Source organism: Nelumbo nucifera, chromosome 5, assembly GCF_055504915.1.
Source record: "Nelumbo nucifera cultivar China Antique chromosome 5, China Antique-T2T, whole genome shotgun sequence".
Taxonomy (NCBI): domain Eukaryota; kingdom Viridiplantae; phylum Streptophyta; class Magnoliopsida; order Proteales; family Nelumbonaceae; genus Nelumbo; species Nelumbo nucifera.
Genome location: NC_142653.1, coordinates 47,362,927 through 47,378,986, shown reverse-complemented (window position 1 = coordinate 47,378,986; position 16,060 = coordinate 47,362,927). Strand labels below are relative to the sequence as shown.

Sequence of the window (16,060 nt, the reverse complement as noted above, 5' to 3'; positions counted from 1 at the left end):
TTCTTTTGTAATTTCTCTTGCTTTGTTGCAGATAAAGTAGAACTGCATTTAGGGATAGTAAATCTCTTATCTACAATTTCCCATAGACCTTGGGACATGAAAAAAATCCTCATTTTAATGGCCCAATAGTCATAATTTGCTCAAGAAAAAATGGGGATTGGAATTTGACTTTTAGCTAGAATGGTGGCCATGATAAGGTTTGGAATAATAGGGAATTTCAGCTAAAAGGAAATAACACCCAAAAATAATCGAACGGCTCTGATATCACTATTGTTAGGATTTAAGACTTAGGATGTGAGAGAGAATAAACTAGGTAAGATAGAGTGGTAGCAAATGGTAAAGGGTCAAGATGTTGGGAAAATGAGAATTTGTATTGGCTTGTCCTCAAATATACACGTAGAGATTTAATTTCTAAGGAGTGCCTTTGGGGTTGTTGAACTCGAATTTGAATGTGGTTAGTTTTGGTTCATTGGATTGAGCTCCTCTTATCATTCTTTTTATCTTGTGTCCCTCCAATTTGGGTCTCGATTTTGACTATTGATCATTCGTTTCACCCAAAGCCTGCAACAGCTTTGTTTCTTTCAGAAGCTATTCAAGGGCCTAGAAAGAGAGTGAGGTGATGCTTGTTTGTTGGATTCCTTGGATTTGGTGCGGTTTTCCCATCTTGAGTGGTTAAGAAGCTCCACTTCATCAGCAGCATTCTTCTCCTTCTTCTTCACCAACTTTTAGCATCAGCAGCATTCTTCTACTCTCCCATCTTGAGTCCTTTAGCAATTTCTCTCTCTTCCCCTTGCAATCGTTAGAACAAGTTGAACAGGTTGAGTTTCGGGAGGTTGTGATTTCTCCAAGGGTGCTACTGGAGCGGGCCTAATTAGAGTCTGAACTGATCTAACCTATAAATTTACATGAAGTAGGCATGGATTTTTGGTCCTCAGACTTGGTCTCAGTCTGGGTTTAGTGTACAAACTGGGCTTGGGTCTTAAACCCAATTCTTAGAATTGGGCCACAAACCCAATTCGTATTTAGGGCCACAAACCCAATTCCATCCACACAAACTATATTTAACGCTTAAATCTCTCACTTTCTTAAAATTATTATTTTTTTTCAAATTTGTCCTCTTCTCTACCACTAATGTGACGTGACAGTGGGAAAATTCAATGAAATGAAGAATTGACAATCATTTTGGAATGCTGAAAAATTCCATCAATACTGGACAGTATTGTGAGGGATAGAGTAAAAGCGAAAACAAAAGGTTAAAACCCACATTCCATGAAATACCACGTAGTAGATTCGAAAAAGATTACAACATTTGTGCAACAAGGTGATCACTCACATTACATTGTCCAGACACATTTTTCAAATGAGGATATCTGGTGAAAGTTCATCTCCACAACCAAATTAATACCACATATGAAACAATGTATCGAAATGGCCATTGCCATAACAAAATTTGCATTAGAATCTTTAATAACAACGCCCGCCCCTGCACACTCATCCATATGGATTCCACCAACATTAATTTGTGAAACCCAGGCTCGCTGAGACCAAGAATGAGAATACATTGACCCATCTAAATAGTTAATTTAATTGACCTGACAAGATAAATTTAACTTAATCATTTAAATTAACTAACAAAACCAAACAAACTTAACAAATGTAACGTACATAATTTAGTTAATTGAAATACCCACTGGGCATATTGTTTCTTCAACCCCATCGAGATAGATAGGGATGAGGACTTCTCTCATGGGGACAATGATGGGGACAAGGAATAACTGGGATACCCGATCAAGGTCAGGGAAAGTGATGGGGAGTAAAGTCCCCACCCGGATAGGAAACTTGTCCGGACAAATTGGACAAATTTTGACGAGTTCTGTATAATTCCAATAATGCAATTACATATATTGGACAAATTTCTATGTTATCTTGGTGATTAATGATTATAGTTAAGTGTTAAACCAAGTTTGATTATTGAGATTTTTTTTTTTATATTTTAAGTAACTCATTCCCAAAGCAAGCTTTTAATTCTAGAAAGAAAAGATAATTTGGGAATTTGGGTCATTGATGGGGAATTTATCTCTATCAAAATGGAGGTTCATTTTTCTTCCCGACAAGGATTAGGGATTGGGATGGAGAGTATGGTTCCCCCTAGACCCATTCCATTAACATTCCTAAATTCCACCATGTCAAAATATTAAATTAATCAAAAAATTATGTATGTAATAGTAATAAAATTAATAATTAATAGTATATAATACCAAAACATCAAGTTAGTAGCTATAAATTAATACTAAGATAATTAGGAAAATTAAAATAAGTATTAATTAATAATATAAAACAAGTTAATAACTATTATTAAGTATATATGTGCAATATTTCATTAGATGTTTTAAATTAGCAATTTAATCTAAGATTATAATTTTTGTATTGGACCTGTATTTAATTTCATTTAAATTAAATGAAAAAGAGTAGAATCAAATAAAAATTAGTAAAAATAAAAAAATAAAAAAACTTTATCTAATAAAAATTAAAATTTATTTAATTTAAATTTGTAATAATGAAAATTAGCAACACTTTATCTAACTCTAATACAAATCTATACACATTAATAGAAAAATTAGTACAAGTTTATCTAACACTATAGAACACAAAAACAATGCTTGGTCCCTCGACTTGGATTTTGTATAAATAATACAAGTTTATCTAATACAAATTAGATAAATAATACAAGTTTACCTAACATGTTAATAGAAAAACTAATACAAGTTTCGCTTTGCCCAATTGAAAATGTCAAAACAGTCTCTCAACTTGGATTTTGTATAACAAAGCTCATACATTGCACAAGGCCCTTGCTAGATTTAATTATCGTATCTTAATTAGCTATGCTAATGTACTTTATATTGAAGTAAAAAACACTTGGATTAATTATACCTATACGTGGTTAAGTTAATTTGTATATTGATTATGATTTAGTTTAGATTAGTAGTGATCAGAGATAAAAACTTTTTTATTAATAAAATCATGTCCTATTTTGTTAGTAAATATATTATCCTAGATTAATTATTATAAATATATAAATTCCATTTGTAGTAAAAATAAATTAATTAATTAACTATCTTAAATTAATCAATTATCTATTTAACTATTTTTATAAGGTAAGTTATTTTCTTTTCTGGGGCAATGATATAATGTATACATTTTATTGGTTTGCCTTCTATGCGGCTACCTTTTTAGTATACTTGTTGAATGATTATGTGTTTTGTAAAAGGAAAATACTGGTGTGCTAAAACATTTTTACTATATATGATGTAAAGTGAACTGTGGCCACCAACCCTCCCCTTGAATTGGCATGTATCTCATTTTATAATTTTAGATAACCTCCATTTCAGGAGGTTGAGATTTCTCCAATATCATTAGAGGTGCAACTGGAGTGGGCCTAATCAGAGCCTGAATTGATCTAGCCTGCAATTTTACTTGGGCTAGGCATGGAATTTTAGTCTTCAGGCTGGGTTTGGGTCCAAAATTTTGGGTTTTCTTAACGTTTAGGCTGGGCTTGGTTATAGCGTTTGGGGAACTCGAACCCAGTTCAAATCAATTTGATTTTATCTCAAATTAAACCTGGACCAAATATATATATATACATACATACATACACATATAGACACATTATTTGCATATATACATACATGCATACACTATCCAGGTCCAACCCAAATGCATTAATTTTTAGTAAGGTATAAACTTGAATTGAACAGATAACCTTGGGCCCAGGTTTGAGTGCATGATTTATGGTTCCCGCACCCCCCTTCTACACGCCCTTTTTTGTTTGTTTGTTTGTATATCATCCTATACAAATTAAGACATAGAAGAAGATTGAAAGGGAGTACCATTGACTTGACTTATGAATAAATACCATCACCTAGAAAAAAAACCCTAAGAGAAGTAATTAATCAATGGCAAACTCTTATAAAATGTTAAATAATAGTTTCAGCAATTCCTTATCCCATAAAAGGGGCTTGAACTCTATATTTTCCATTCACAAAATATTTAATTAACACTCAAATCTCCCACTTTCTTAGAATTGTTTTTTCAAATCTGTCCTCTTCTCGACCACTAATGTGACGTGACAGTGGAAAAAGTCACTGATATTTGTCTGCGTGTGCCTGGATTGAAAGCTTTATTTTTGGCTTCTGTGTAATATTCCACACCTTAAGCTTAACGTTAGGGACTTGGAAAAATATCGATAGTTCATTCACTTGATTGACTTGGGATTAAACGGCTCAGCGTAGTAAGCTTTGATCAGTCGTACTTATATTTATAGTGGCGTGGGTCACGATGATTCCATTTCCAGGTACAACAGCATTCTGTTCCTTCCTTTTACTGAGGACGCATTTATCATCCGATCATGATTTGGCCCTTGTTGCTTCTTCATCTCATCCTACTACGGTTGGTCACGATGAACGCAGCAACAACAGGGTCGTCGACATTAACGTCTCTGACAAGGCCCGGCTGTCCGGAGAAATGTGGAAACCTCAGCATACCCTACCCGTTTGGCATCGGTGATGATCCAAAGTGTTTCTTGAACGAAGATTTTCATTTGATATGCAACACCACCGGTGAAACTCAATTGTCGTTCCACGACAATTTGCCCGTTTTGAACATATCTCTGCAAGGCCAACTGACCACCTCTGTTCCTGGAGCTGCCAAATGCTACCTGGACACCATCCCCAACAACAAATGGCAGGGGATTGGCGACTCTGGGGTTAACTTTTCAAATGCATTTAGGGTCTCGGATACCAGAAACAGATTGACCATCGTCGGTTGCGACACATCTGGTACTTTGTATGACTACAATGGCAAAGAGTTCTACGTGGGTTGCACCTCAAAATGCTTGAACGATACCAAAGTGATAATGGGCTTACCATGCAGTGGATTTGGATGCTGCCAGACCACGATACCCAAGGGTATCGCTGATTTTCAAATACAGATTCATAGCGTTTACAACTTCACAAACACACTCAATATTAGTAAATGTGGGATTGTTGTTTTGACCGATCAGGACGACTTACAGTCGAAAGTATCACACCTATGGGATGCCCGAAACCACGTGAATGACCTTGTAACTTCTGGCATTCGACGTCCAATAGTACTGGATTGGGCAATTCGAAACAACAATAAGTCTTGCGAGGAAGCACGAGGAATGAACAATTCTGCCTGCGGGAGAAACACATACTGCTCCAATTCCACAAATGGCCCTGGATATCTTTGTCATTGTTTGCAAGGTTACGATGGGAATCCTTACCTCCCCGATGGATGCCAAGGTATGAACTCAATTTCTAATTATTCTCTTGCTTTTCACTTAAGGCTCGCTCAGTTTGGAAGGAGTATAAATACAAATATGTTGACTGCAAAACCTTGTATTTTCTTCATATTTGCATTTCTACTCCTTCCAAACTGAGCTTAATTGCGTTTCAATATTGTCATAGGAGAACACTTGATGTCGTCAATATCGTTGATCGGGCAAGTAGGATTTGTCTGGATTGCCCATTTTCTCATCATTCAACGGTTTCGGTACCGTTTGAATTTTCTGTTTCTTGATATCCTCTGGATATCGTAAGTGTTAACCAGTTAAATTAATCAGCTGGTATTCATCAAACTTCTCAGAGTAGTATTGATTAATTGGTCAAAGTTCGGCCATGTGTTGGGAGTGCTTACCATAAAAATAAGTGTTTGAATAAGCACTTATTTACTTTTTTTTTATTCCTTTTGAAATAAATATTTTTTTTGAGCTTATTTCCTAAATATCAATAAATACTTAATAATTTGGTCCAATCCCAAATAAGTATTTATTTCAAATGAACACTTATTTTTAAACACTCCTAAACCTCTAAAAGAGCAGAATTTAGTTTAAGAACTAGACCTTAATTTAATTTATATGCATGCATAGTATCGGACGGGTCTAATCCAAACAAGACATGTGAGAAAGCAAACAGCAATTACGCATGTGGGAATAACACCAACTGCTACATCTCCAAAGAAAGCCCTGGATATATATGCCAATGTACCGAAGGGTTTTATGGGAATCCTTATCTTCCTGATGGATGCCAAGGTATGTCTTCACAAATTTTAATTTTTCCAGTTTTCTTCAAATTTTACAATTATTTAAGTAGGAAAGAAAGGCAGGCATCTTATATGTCTTCACAAACTTTATTGATTTCTCTCAACAAATTTGTAATTCTAATGATAACATGATTAACCGGCGTAGCCTTTCCTTTATAAAGTCTTTACACCTCTCAACCCAAATCTCCCTAAATAATAATGAAGGATTTGATTGTGTTGATAGCTCTTTTTTTTTTGCAAAGGTTCCACTAATCAATGGCTCTGTCTCTAGCATGCTTGAGTTTAGGGCTGATCATGGGTCGGGTGGGCCAGGTTGAGAACTAATGATAAGGGTTGGAAGCTAGGCCTAAGCCTGGCCCAGCCTGTACCCTCTAAATCATAAGCCCAAGACCGGTTCTATATAGGCCTAGGCCAGGTTTATGGGCTTTTTGGGCCTAACGAGTAAAGACTTTAAGCCCATGAAATGAAATAATAAAATTTAATTTATTTAAATTTGTAAATTAAGTAATATAAAAGAATAATACATACAAAAAAAATACACATGGCCCGAACCTCATTTAATTGTTAATATCGTTTTATAGGAGAAGGAAAGGCCTTCATTCTCTTTCTTGAGGAATGTGGGATTTGGATCAACACTAAATAATTAGTGCAACAATTGAGTGTTTTCCATGTCCCACATTGCTTAAGGAATGAGGATGAAGGCTATATATAAAACTTTTCTTAAGATAATAATTCTCATAATTGAATTGACTAGACATATGTGTTAATACATTATACATTTCAAGAATAACTAGCCCTAGCTGAGTTTTCGAAATGCTTAGAGAAAAGATGATTGAAAGATTCTTCATTCCACAACCTTACATTTGAACAACCTAAAACGGTAGGGTGTGTAATTTTCGACATAAAACTGAATTAATCGGTTCTCAGGATAATCAGGTCTAACCTGATCGATTAAATTATAATATATATATAATATATATATATATATATCAAAAACCAGAACTTTCCTAAACCAGAACCGACCCGACCGCTTTGAATCCGTCCCTTTGACAGCCCTACAAACCAACATCCCTACAAGAATCCGTCCCTTTGACAGCCCTACAAACCAACGTCCCTTTGAATCCGAATTCGTGGAGTGCAATCTAAAAATCCCATAAATGAAATGATAACATACTCGGATCTCATTAATTTACCTTCGTATGGTCACATTAGCCATCTGAATTTTTAATTTTCTCTTAATCTGAAAAATAAACAGCTTGTAATTTAAAAACATTAATTTGTATGCATAGAATTGGACGGATCAAATGCGAACAGGACATGTGAAAAAGAAAGCAGAAATTACGCATGCGGGGAGAACACCAACTGCTCTATCACCAACAGCAGCCTTGGATATAGTTGCCAATGCATGCAAGGCTATCATGGGAATCCTTACCTCCCCCATGGATGCCAAGGTATGACTTTGTTTTCATTAACTTTTGATGAAGAAAGCTTCACCGAATATATTTGCTCAATGGCTTATCCCGTAATGAGTTTATGGAAATTAATATATATTTTGTTGTGTATTGCTTTTATGCTTAATTTGTTCAACTTGAATGAAAAAACGAAATTAAAATGAGAAAATGATGACTCGATAACAGCAACTTTGACAATGCCAGATACAAGGCCTGGGTGCCAAAGCAAATGTGGGAATGTTAGCATCCCATACCCGTTTGGCCTAGTGGGAGATGATCCAACCTGTTTCAAAAATGATGACTTCAAGTTATTCTGCGACACTGCCATCCTTCCTCCAAAATTGACGTTTTATGGCGATTATAAGGGAGATGACCATACCATTCTCCATATATCACTTGATGCTCATCAACTAACGACTTCCATTCTGGGAAGCGTAAGATGTTACACGGGTGAAGATTATAACATGGACGGCTATGACGTTGGATATTCTTTTCCAAACACATACAGGCTCTCCAATACCAGAAACAGATTCATGGCAGTCGGTTGCGACACGTATGGCGAGTTGTATGATTACGAGGGCAATGTGTTCTATGTCAACTGTCTATCGTCATGCTTCAACGATACAAAAGTGACAGCTGGTTCATCTTGCGGTGGTTTTGGTTGCTGCCAGACAACCATACCAAACGATCTTAATGAGTTTTTAGTAAGCATAGGGAGCCGTAACGACTTCAAATACACATGGAACATTAGTAGATGTGGGTTGGCTGTTCTTATGTCCGACGCCCAGGATTCATTATTTGACTCACAAGTTTCACAGCTCTGGGAGATGAGAAACGATGTGGAATACCTTCTAAATGTCCGGATCAGCACTTCCATAATTCTGGACTGGGCAATACTTAGAAACCAGAGTTGCGAGGAAGCACAAAGAGACGTGGCTGGGTATGCCTGTGGGAGTAACACCTATTGCACCAACTCCTCAAATGGCGCTGGATATCTTTGCAATTGCCTGCCAGGTTATCAAGGGAATCCCTATCTCCCCGATGGATGCCAAGGTATGGTATTAATTAAGTTCAAAGAATAATTAATCTTCTTTTACTTTAAAATTCAAATACAAATATTAAAATTATGAAAGTAGCATGATAAATGCCTTGCTGTTTTGTGTCACATGGAACGGGTTCTATACGGGTTTTGTTCGACCTAAACCCGATCCTATGCGCAATAACACGACTTGACTAGTTGGAATAGGTTCACCAAACCCGACCTGACCCATCCAAATAATAATATATTCCAGCATTCTCTCGTATTCCTGTAGGTTAGTCTTAACCCGAAAGTTAATAACAATTACCCGAACAAGATCCCATAGTCGTGTTAATAACAATTAGCAATCTGAATTTTCAGTATCTCCTAATAAGAAAAATAGTATTTAAAAGCATTATTTTTGGGTACGTAGTGGTAGACGGGTCAATTGCTGCCAAGAGCAAGACATGTGAGAAGGCATCCATCAACTATGCATGCGGGAAGAACACCGACTGCTCCAACTCTACCAACAATCGTGGATACATCTGTCATTGTATGGAAGGTTATCATGGGAATCCTTATCTCTCCAACGGATGCCAAGGTATGTTGTCATTTATAACAATTCCAATGGATGCAAAGGTATGTGGTCATTTATAACAATTCCCTGTAAGAGAAATGTAGTACAATTGGAGTAATTAGACTTGCTCTTGATTACACCATCTGATACTACAAGAAATAGAGGGGCCATATATTCAGTTTAAACTGCCAGCTGTCGATATCTGAAAAACTTCTAATCAGTTAATTGGAATCGTAAATTTAATTTTTCCTATATCATATCTTTTTCTATATCATAGCTAATTAGGTGTTATTTATTGGTCAAAACTTTTTCTATATCATATCTTTTCGTTTCCACTTAGACAAATTTAATTTTTTCATTTTGTAAAAAATACATACTCAACAGTTAAGTTTTGATCTCCATCCTTATCCACCTCTCTTCATGGAAAATGGAAAATTCAGGGCCATTCAAACCGGTAACCGGACCCCTAACCGGTTCGGTTTTAAAAACTAAGGCTTTAACCGTGTTACTTTACCTTGTCTCATAACAACTTGTGATGATGACAATTGCAACAGTCTTTCCAACATCTCCAGAGACAAAGCTAGGTTGTCAAAGCAAATGCGGGAATGTTAGCATTCCATACCCGTTTGGCCTCGTTGGAGACGATCCAACCTGTTACAGAGATGAATTGAAATTGTTTTGCAACACAGCCGCTGACCCTCCGAAACTGATGATGTATGGCCCTGATTATGCTGAATATGGTGATGAGATTGTTTTAAACATATCACTGCAAGGTGAATTAACTTTCTCCTATTGGGCTGCTGTCGAATGTGATATGGGGGAGAAAACATACCGCTCCGAGACCAGAATTCCGAAGGCATATAGATTCTCCAACTCCCGGAACAAACTTACGGCTATTGGTTGTAACACACATGGCGTCCTAGAGTCGTCCGCCGAATGCGTTTCATTTTGTGGCTATGACACAGAGGTGACAAATGTACATTGTAATGGCACCGGATGCTGCCAGAAGGAGATACCTGAGGATCTTGATTCATTTGATATATCAGTTGACATTTACAAGAATGAATCTACAACAGCCTACACTTGGAATATGAGCAAATGCAGCATGGCCTTTCTGTCTGACAAAGACTGGTTTAACTCAAGTGCTTCTAATATATGGAATTCAAGAAATGAATTGGACTACCTTGTAAACGTTGGGTTCAGAACTCCAATAGTACTTGACTGGGCAATTCGAAGCAATACTTCTTGCGAGGAAGCACTACAAGTGACCAGCACCGACTATGCTTGCGGGGACAACACCAATTGCATAACCTCCACAAATGGTCCGGGTTATCTTTGCCAGTGTAAGCAAGGTTTTCAAGGGAATCCTTATCTCCCCAACGGCTGCCAAGGTACGGATTCATTATATTCTTTTTTTATTCGTCAGTATTTATATTTAGATATAGAGACAAGTTACAACCTTAGGATCAATTGTCGGGTCGGATTTCAGCTTGGCTTAGGCTTGAACTACCACTGGCCTAGCCCAAAATTACATACACGAATCATAAATTTAAGTCATCAAATGTGATATTATTTCCATTAGTTTCTAATGATCTGAACTAGAATCGAATATTTGCCCTTTGATAAAATTATGTCACACGTCCCACAAATGTACCAAAATTTGTGGTTTGAGAAAGCCATTGCAATAATGACTCATTTCTTCTAACTTCTGATATTTTCTGATTTGTTGTAAAATTTACAACACTTAAATATTTGAGCTAATGCTTTGTTTATTATCGTTCTTTTGCCAGATGTAAACGAATGTAATGATCCAAAAGGAAATCCTTGCATAGGATCTTGCTTTAATACAATTGGATCATACAATTGCCCATGTCCAAAGGGTACGCATGGTGATGGTAGGAAAGATGGGCAAGGTTGCAAGAAAGCTTTCCCTGTAATTAAGGTCATCCTAGGTAATGCTCTTGTCCTTATGCAATTTTCTGCAGGCATGCAGTAGCAAATTTCTCGCTTCTGTAGTTACATTTTGAACTTTGAACACACAACACCACCTTGACTGCAACTTTTCACATGATAAAATAACATGTTTTTTTTGCTTCATAGCAACTTCCAGGAAGTCCCTCAATCATGTATATGTCCGGGATGCTGTAAGGGTTAAACCAAAAATGAGAAAAAAATAAATATTACATAGATTCTGTCAGCTCTATGATTAGTTCTTTTTTTCATAAAAAAGGTGATTTTATTAGTCAACTTATGAGATGTTGTTCCTTGAGAAAATTACAACATATATAACAGTGGTTATTCTGTCATTAACTAATGATTGATATATATATTCTATGCAGGTATAAGCTTTGGCATCTTCTTGTTACTCATCTGTATTTCTTGGCTGTACTTGATCATAAGGAAAAGAAAGCTCATGAAATTGAAAGAGAAATACTTTGAGCAAAATGGTGGCTTCCTTTTACAACAACAATTATCTAATGGAGGTTCAAATCTCTTAAAAATCTTCTCAACCGAAGAGTTAAAGCTGGCAACCAATAATTATAATGAAGAGTGCGTCATAGGCCAAGGTGGACAAGGTACGGTTTACAAAGGCATTTTACCTAATCATCAAGCTGTTGCCATTAAAATGTCTAGAATAATGGTTAACGGTTTGGGCCGGTAGACGGATTTAGGTGAATCCATTTAACTTTATTTAAATAGGCCATTAATGAATTGATGAATTGGATAGGTTATATTGAAACTCAACCCAAATCCAAACCCACCCAATTGCCACCCCTACATTAATCACCATATAGGAGAGGAGGATTAGGTAATGGTGCTGAGCTACCAGAATTAGAGGCGGTTGATCAAGTGTCAAAAACTGGGGGTTTATTTTTTCTTGGTGGTCAACATAGGGCAAAGGATGTTTTTAGCAAAGTCGAGCAGGATGCCATGCATTCGTCAAGCACAGCCCAAAAGCAAAAGGGTTCAAGTTGCTAGGCGTGTTAGTTTTTGTTAGCTAGCTAGGGTGATGGTAAGGTGCCGATGAATGGTTGTATGGATGGAGTTCTTGTTGTTGAGGGGCGGGATCTTTAATTGGGTAGGTCGCTTGTGTTTTGAGTGTTTTTTGGACCCGGTGAGATCACTACTGTTGTACCTTGGGCTGATATATCTTGTATACTGTACATTATAGTTCAATTAAACTCTTAATTTGGATCTAAATTTATAAAGAGGTATGTTAAACTTTGAGATTTGAGATCAATTTTTAGAATTCAAAAATGTGTTCAGATGTTCAAATGGAGAACCAAAGTAACCTTCGAAAACCAAAAACACCATGTTCAAATGTGATCAACTCAGTGAACTGAACCCAATCTTAATTATCACTGTTTTACGAAAAGAATGTAAAAACACCATGTAGCCAACTTATGCCGAAACCTATACCATTGTTTTCTCTTTAAAACTTTCCACTTAAAATAATATAATTCTAGCAAGGACCTGTGGGATTCAAGGGATTTGTCAAGGGAAAGTGTAACAACAAGCATCAATAACCATTACAAGGAAGGAATGCAATATTGTTTAAAATAATTCATCTTTATATTACTAATTTGTTACAAAAATAGTTTAGTAATTTGTGTTAATTATATTAATAATTTTTAACAAAAATAGTTAGCTACTACTAATTATTTAATAAAATAATTAATTTTTCATATTATCTGTTCATGTTTTATTTTATTTACTATACTATATTAATGATTAAATTTTACAATTTTTTGTAAATGTTACTTAAATATTAGTAAATATATAAAATTTGGTTGTAGTCATAATTAAATTAATCTATATATTACCATTTTTAGTCATAATTAAATTAATCTAAGCCTGAGCTCAAGTTTTAAGACTTCGGGTTGGGCTTTGGTTGATCCTCGACTTGACCCTTCCCCTAACTTGCACCCCTAAGAGCAATGTGACATTTGTAATTAGACTGAACCAAACCGAGTACAATCCAAGCATGCATTATTTTTGGGTTTTCTTACTATTTAGATAAAAATTATTAAGATTGAAGCTGAATGGCTATGGGGATGGGCTACCCACATTGTATAGCCTAATGAACCAAAAAAACATAAAAGATCTCAGGCCAAATCATTATAGTGTAGTTATAGTTTTTAAGGTTTCCTAGCCCAGCCTAGCCCACACCCCCAAGCATAATAATGTTTGTTTAGGCTTGGGATAGGTACCGGATTGCCTATGTTAACTAAGGTATGATTCTTTTACAAATTAAAATTTCTACGTAATTTTAGTTTATTATAAAAAATACATAAAATTTCTGATCTATATATTTATATGAAACTTGTTATCTAAATATATATGTATATAACTAAGGTTCAAAATATTGATACATATCAGGCTATATCAACTGATACGTATCGTATCGAGGTTGGGTCGACAAGTGGTTCAGAAGATAGATTGCCCTTAAACCAGCCCCTATGAACCATATTTGAAAAAAAATAAAATAACAAAAAAAAGAGTACCAATACAGTGTATACACACTATCAACATATCACCCTCTATCAATATTTTGAACCTCATATATAACTTCCAGGTTGAGCTTAGTGGTTGCTTAGCTTGGACCTACCTAGTAGGGCCATTAATAGACTCCAAAAGTCTGATACCTGATTTGACTCTAAATCTGAAAATCCTGGATTTGGATGTTAGAACTAGTATGTAATTAATAATTGGATCAAATGTGGATTTAACATCATTCGGTTTGCCTAAAATCCAAGTTCAATAAAAATTATTATTTTATGTATATATGTAGTATAATTATGTATACATAAAGATATTATGTACAATTATATAAATTTATAATTGATAAATTTAATATTTTATATTTATATACATTTATTATACATATACACTTTAAAATAATTAAGATTTTAAATTTTTTTTTGTCATTTTAAACACAATAAAATGGTTGTAGATTAAATTTGCATTTGATCCCAAATCTAACATAATAATTAGATGTAGATGTGGAGATGGAGATTTCATAATTGAATGTGGATGTGGGTCCACTAGGATCCGATCTAAATTTGTTCAATTTAAAACACTACTACCTACAATATTTGTGGGCTAGGTGGAAATCTATGCTAGACCTAGCTCAGAAGAAAATAATTGCTTGAGCATAAAAATTTATAGGTCTAGCTAGGTTAGGCTAAATTATAAACTATTATCCCTTAGTAGAAGGAGCCTTATGATATTTCTAATCGTGCCATTATTAGATTTATTTTTTAATTAAATTTTAAAATTTTTATTTGGAATGCAAATGGTTTGTTTTATTACTTTTAATAAATTTTATAGTTATTATTTTATTATTACTATTATTATTATTATTATTACTTATCCTATTATTTTTACTTTTCCCCTTTTCTTTTTTCATTTTAACAAAATTATACATTTAGCTTCAAAAAAATTATTTTTAATTGTCTTATTAATATTAATTATTTTAAATATAATTCAACGCACTTGAATTTTTAATTTGTGAACTACTGATTTTTATTAATTTCTTAATTTTTAATAGTTCCTAGATAAAAGCTTAGTAAAATTTAATATTTTAATAATTTTAGTATATTTTATTAAATTTAGTTTTTAGGCTTAAATTATAATTTTATGACAATTAACCAATTAAATAAAATTTGAATATAAAACAAATAAATGAGAGTAGAATTTGTGGACGTGATGTGGACCTGGGCCTGAGTTGGATTGAAATGATCACCCCTGAGCAAATTTCTTTTGATTTATTAGATTAATGACGATAGGTTAGAAAATAAAATATAAAAGGCGTATCAGCTTGTATCGATTTTCTTTTTGTTTTATTTTTTCGAATCTAGTTCAAAGGGGCCGGTATAAGGCTAGTCTACCCCCTAAAAGACTCGCCGACCTAAAACACCCCCTATATGGGAGAATCCAAAAGGCCTCGTTACAATATGTATCAGTGGTACGACCTGATACGTATCGATATTTTGAACCTTGCTCTTAACTACATCAAAAGTTTTGTTTTAATAATGGGTTTAGGTGTTTTTAGGAGCGAGCTGCAAGAGTTCAAGTATTCAATGATTGTCTCAAATTTTTCTATCTTAGAGGAGGTCACTTGGGAGTGCGAAGTTTTCCTCAAGTTTTCCTCAGATTTAACGTTAACGTGGAAGCAGACTCCAAATGCCCAAATTCCATTAAGTGGACATTTTGAGTTACCCCCCCCCCCCATATCTCTTTCGCTCTCCATCTCTCTTTGTAGTTAACCAAACATAGGATCCCATTCTCAGCTCTCCCTTTCTCTAAGTCTCAACTACATCCCCCTCCATCATATTCGGAAGGTGGTTTTTAAATGTTGAATCTCAACTAGCCATCTACCACTAGACTCAATATATTGAATTTATACATGGGAGAAGAGGCTCAATTGAAATATATCTTTGATTAAATCAGTATAAGTTGGGCACGAGTTTCAGTACAAAACCTACACAGATATAGTATTGACATTTTTTCCACTATTTCACCTAGTTGAGAATTTGATATGTTTGAACTTAAAAACTCTAGGGCTTGTGATGGTGGGGAACGAATATAATTCCACCCTCAGGGCATGGGTTTCCAACAACACCACAGCAGTAGCAGCAGTAGCAGCAACAATGTCATCTCTCAAAGAATGGGACCCATGACTCGATCTCACTCCACCAAGCCAAAAACCCATCACATGATTGACTTCTAACTCAACTTCCCAAGACCGGAGAGCCCAAACAACCCTATTTTGATTTATTGACCTCCTATTTGGGAATTCCAATACTATATATCAAATTATTGGGATATGGAGGAGAGTGGAGTTGTTAGAACTTGGGATGTGAGAGAGAGTAAACTAGGTAAGATATAGTT

The 16,060-nt window shown here is 35.1% G+C and overlaps 2 protein-coding genes across 2 annotated transcripts; both read left to right on the top strand.

The window, feature by feature from the left end:
* The first annotated feature begins 4,365 nt into the window (after positions 1 to 4,365).
* Positions 4,366 to 7,577, top strand: LOC148791534 (wall-associated receptor kinase 2-like). The gene is made up of 3 exons (XM_088888218.1): positions 4,366 to 5,321; positions 5,948 to 6,109; positions 7,435 to 7,577. The coding sequence occupies exons 1-3, from the start codon at positions 4,406 to 4,408 to the stop codon at positions 7,575 to 7,577; spliced, it is 1,221 nt and encodes a 406-aa protein (XP_088744344.1). The 5' UTR covers positions 4,366 to 4,405.
* Positions 7,578 to 7,768: 191 nt separating this feature from the next.
* On the top strand, positions 7,769 to 11,862 carry LOC104591011 (wall-associated receptor kinase 1-like). Its single transcript, XM_088888217.1, has 5 exons — positions 7,769 to 8,624; positions 9,023 to 9,190; positions 9,721 to 10,557; positions 10,957 to 11,118; positions 11,506 to 11,862. Exons 1-5 carry the CDS (start codon positions 7,769 to 7,771, stop codon positions 11,826 to 11,828), a joined length of 2,346 nt encoding a protein of 781 aa, XP_088744343.1. The 3' UTR covers positions 11,829 to 11,862.
* The last annotated feature ends 4,198 nt before the right edge of the window (positions 11,863 to 16,060 follow it).

Coding starts and splice junctions, on each gene's coding strand:
- LOC104591011 (XM_088888217.1), top strand. CDS start 7,769: ATGCCAGATACAAGGCCTGGGTGCCAAAGCAAATGTGGGAATGTTAGC. Junction 8,625..9,022: donor TCTCCCCGATGGATGCCAAG/GTATGGTATTAA, acceptor TTGGGTACGTAG/TGGTAGACGGGTCAATTGCT. Junction 10,558..10,956: donor TCTCCCCAACGGCTGCCAAG/GTACGGATTCAT, acceptor TTCTTTTGCCAG/ATGTAAACGAATGTAATGAT.
- LOC148791534 (XM_088888218.1), top strand. CDS start 4,406: ATGATTTGGCCCTTGTTGCTTCTTCATCTCATCCTACTACGGTTGGTC. Junction 5,322..5,947: donor CCTCCCCGATGGATGCCAAG/GTATGAACTCAA, acceptor ATGCATGCATAG/TATCGGACGGGTCTAATCCA. Junction 6,110..7,434: donor TCTTCCTGATGGATGCCAAG/GTATGTCTTCAC, acceptor AAATGCGAACAG/GACATGTGAAAAAGAAAGCA.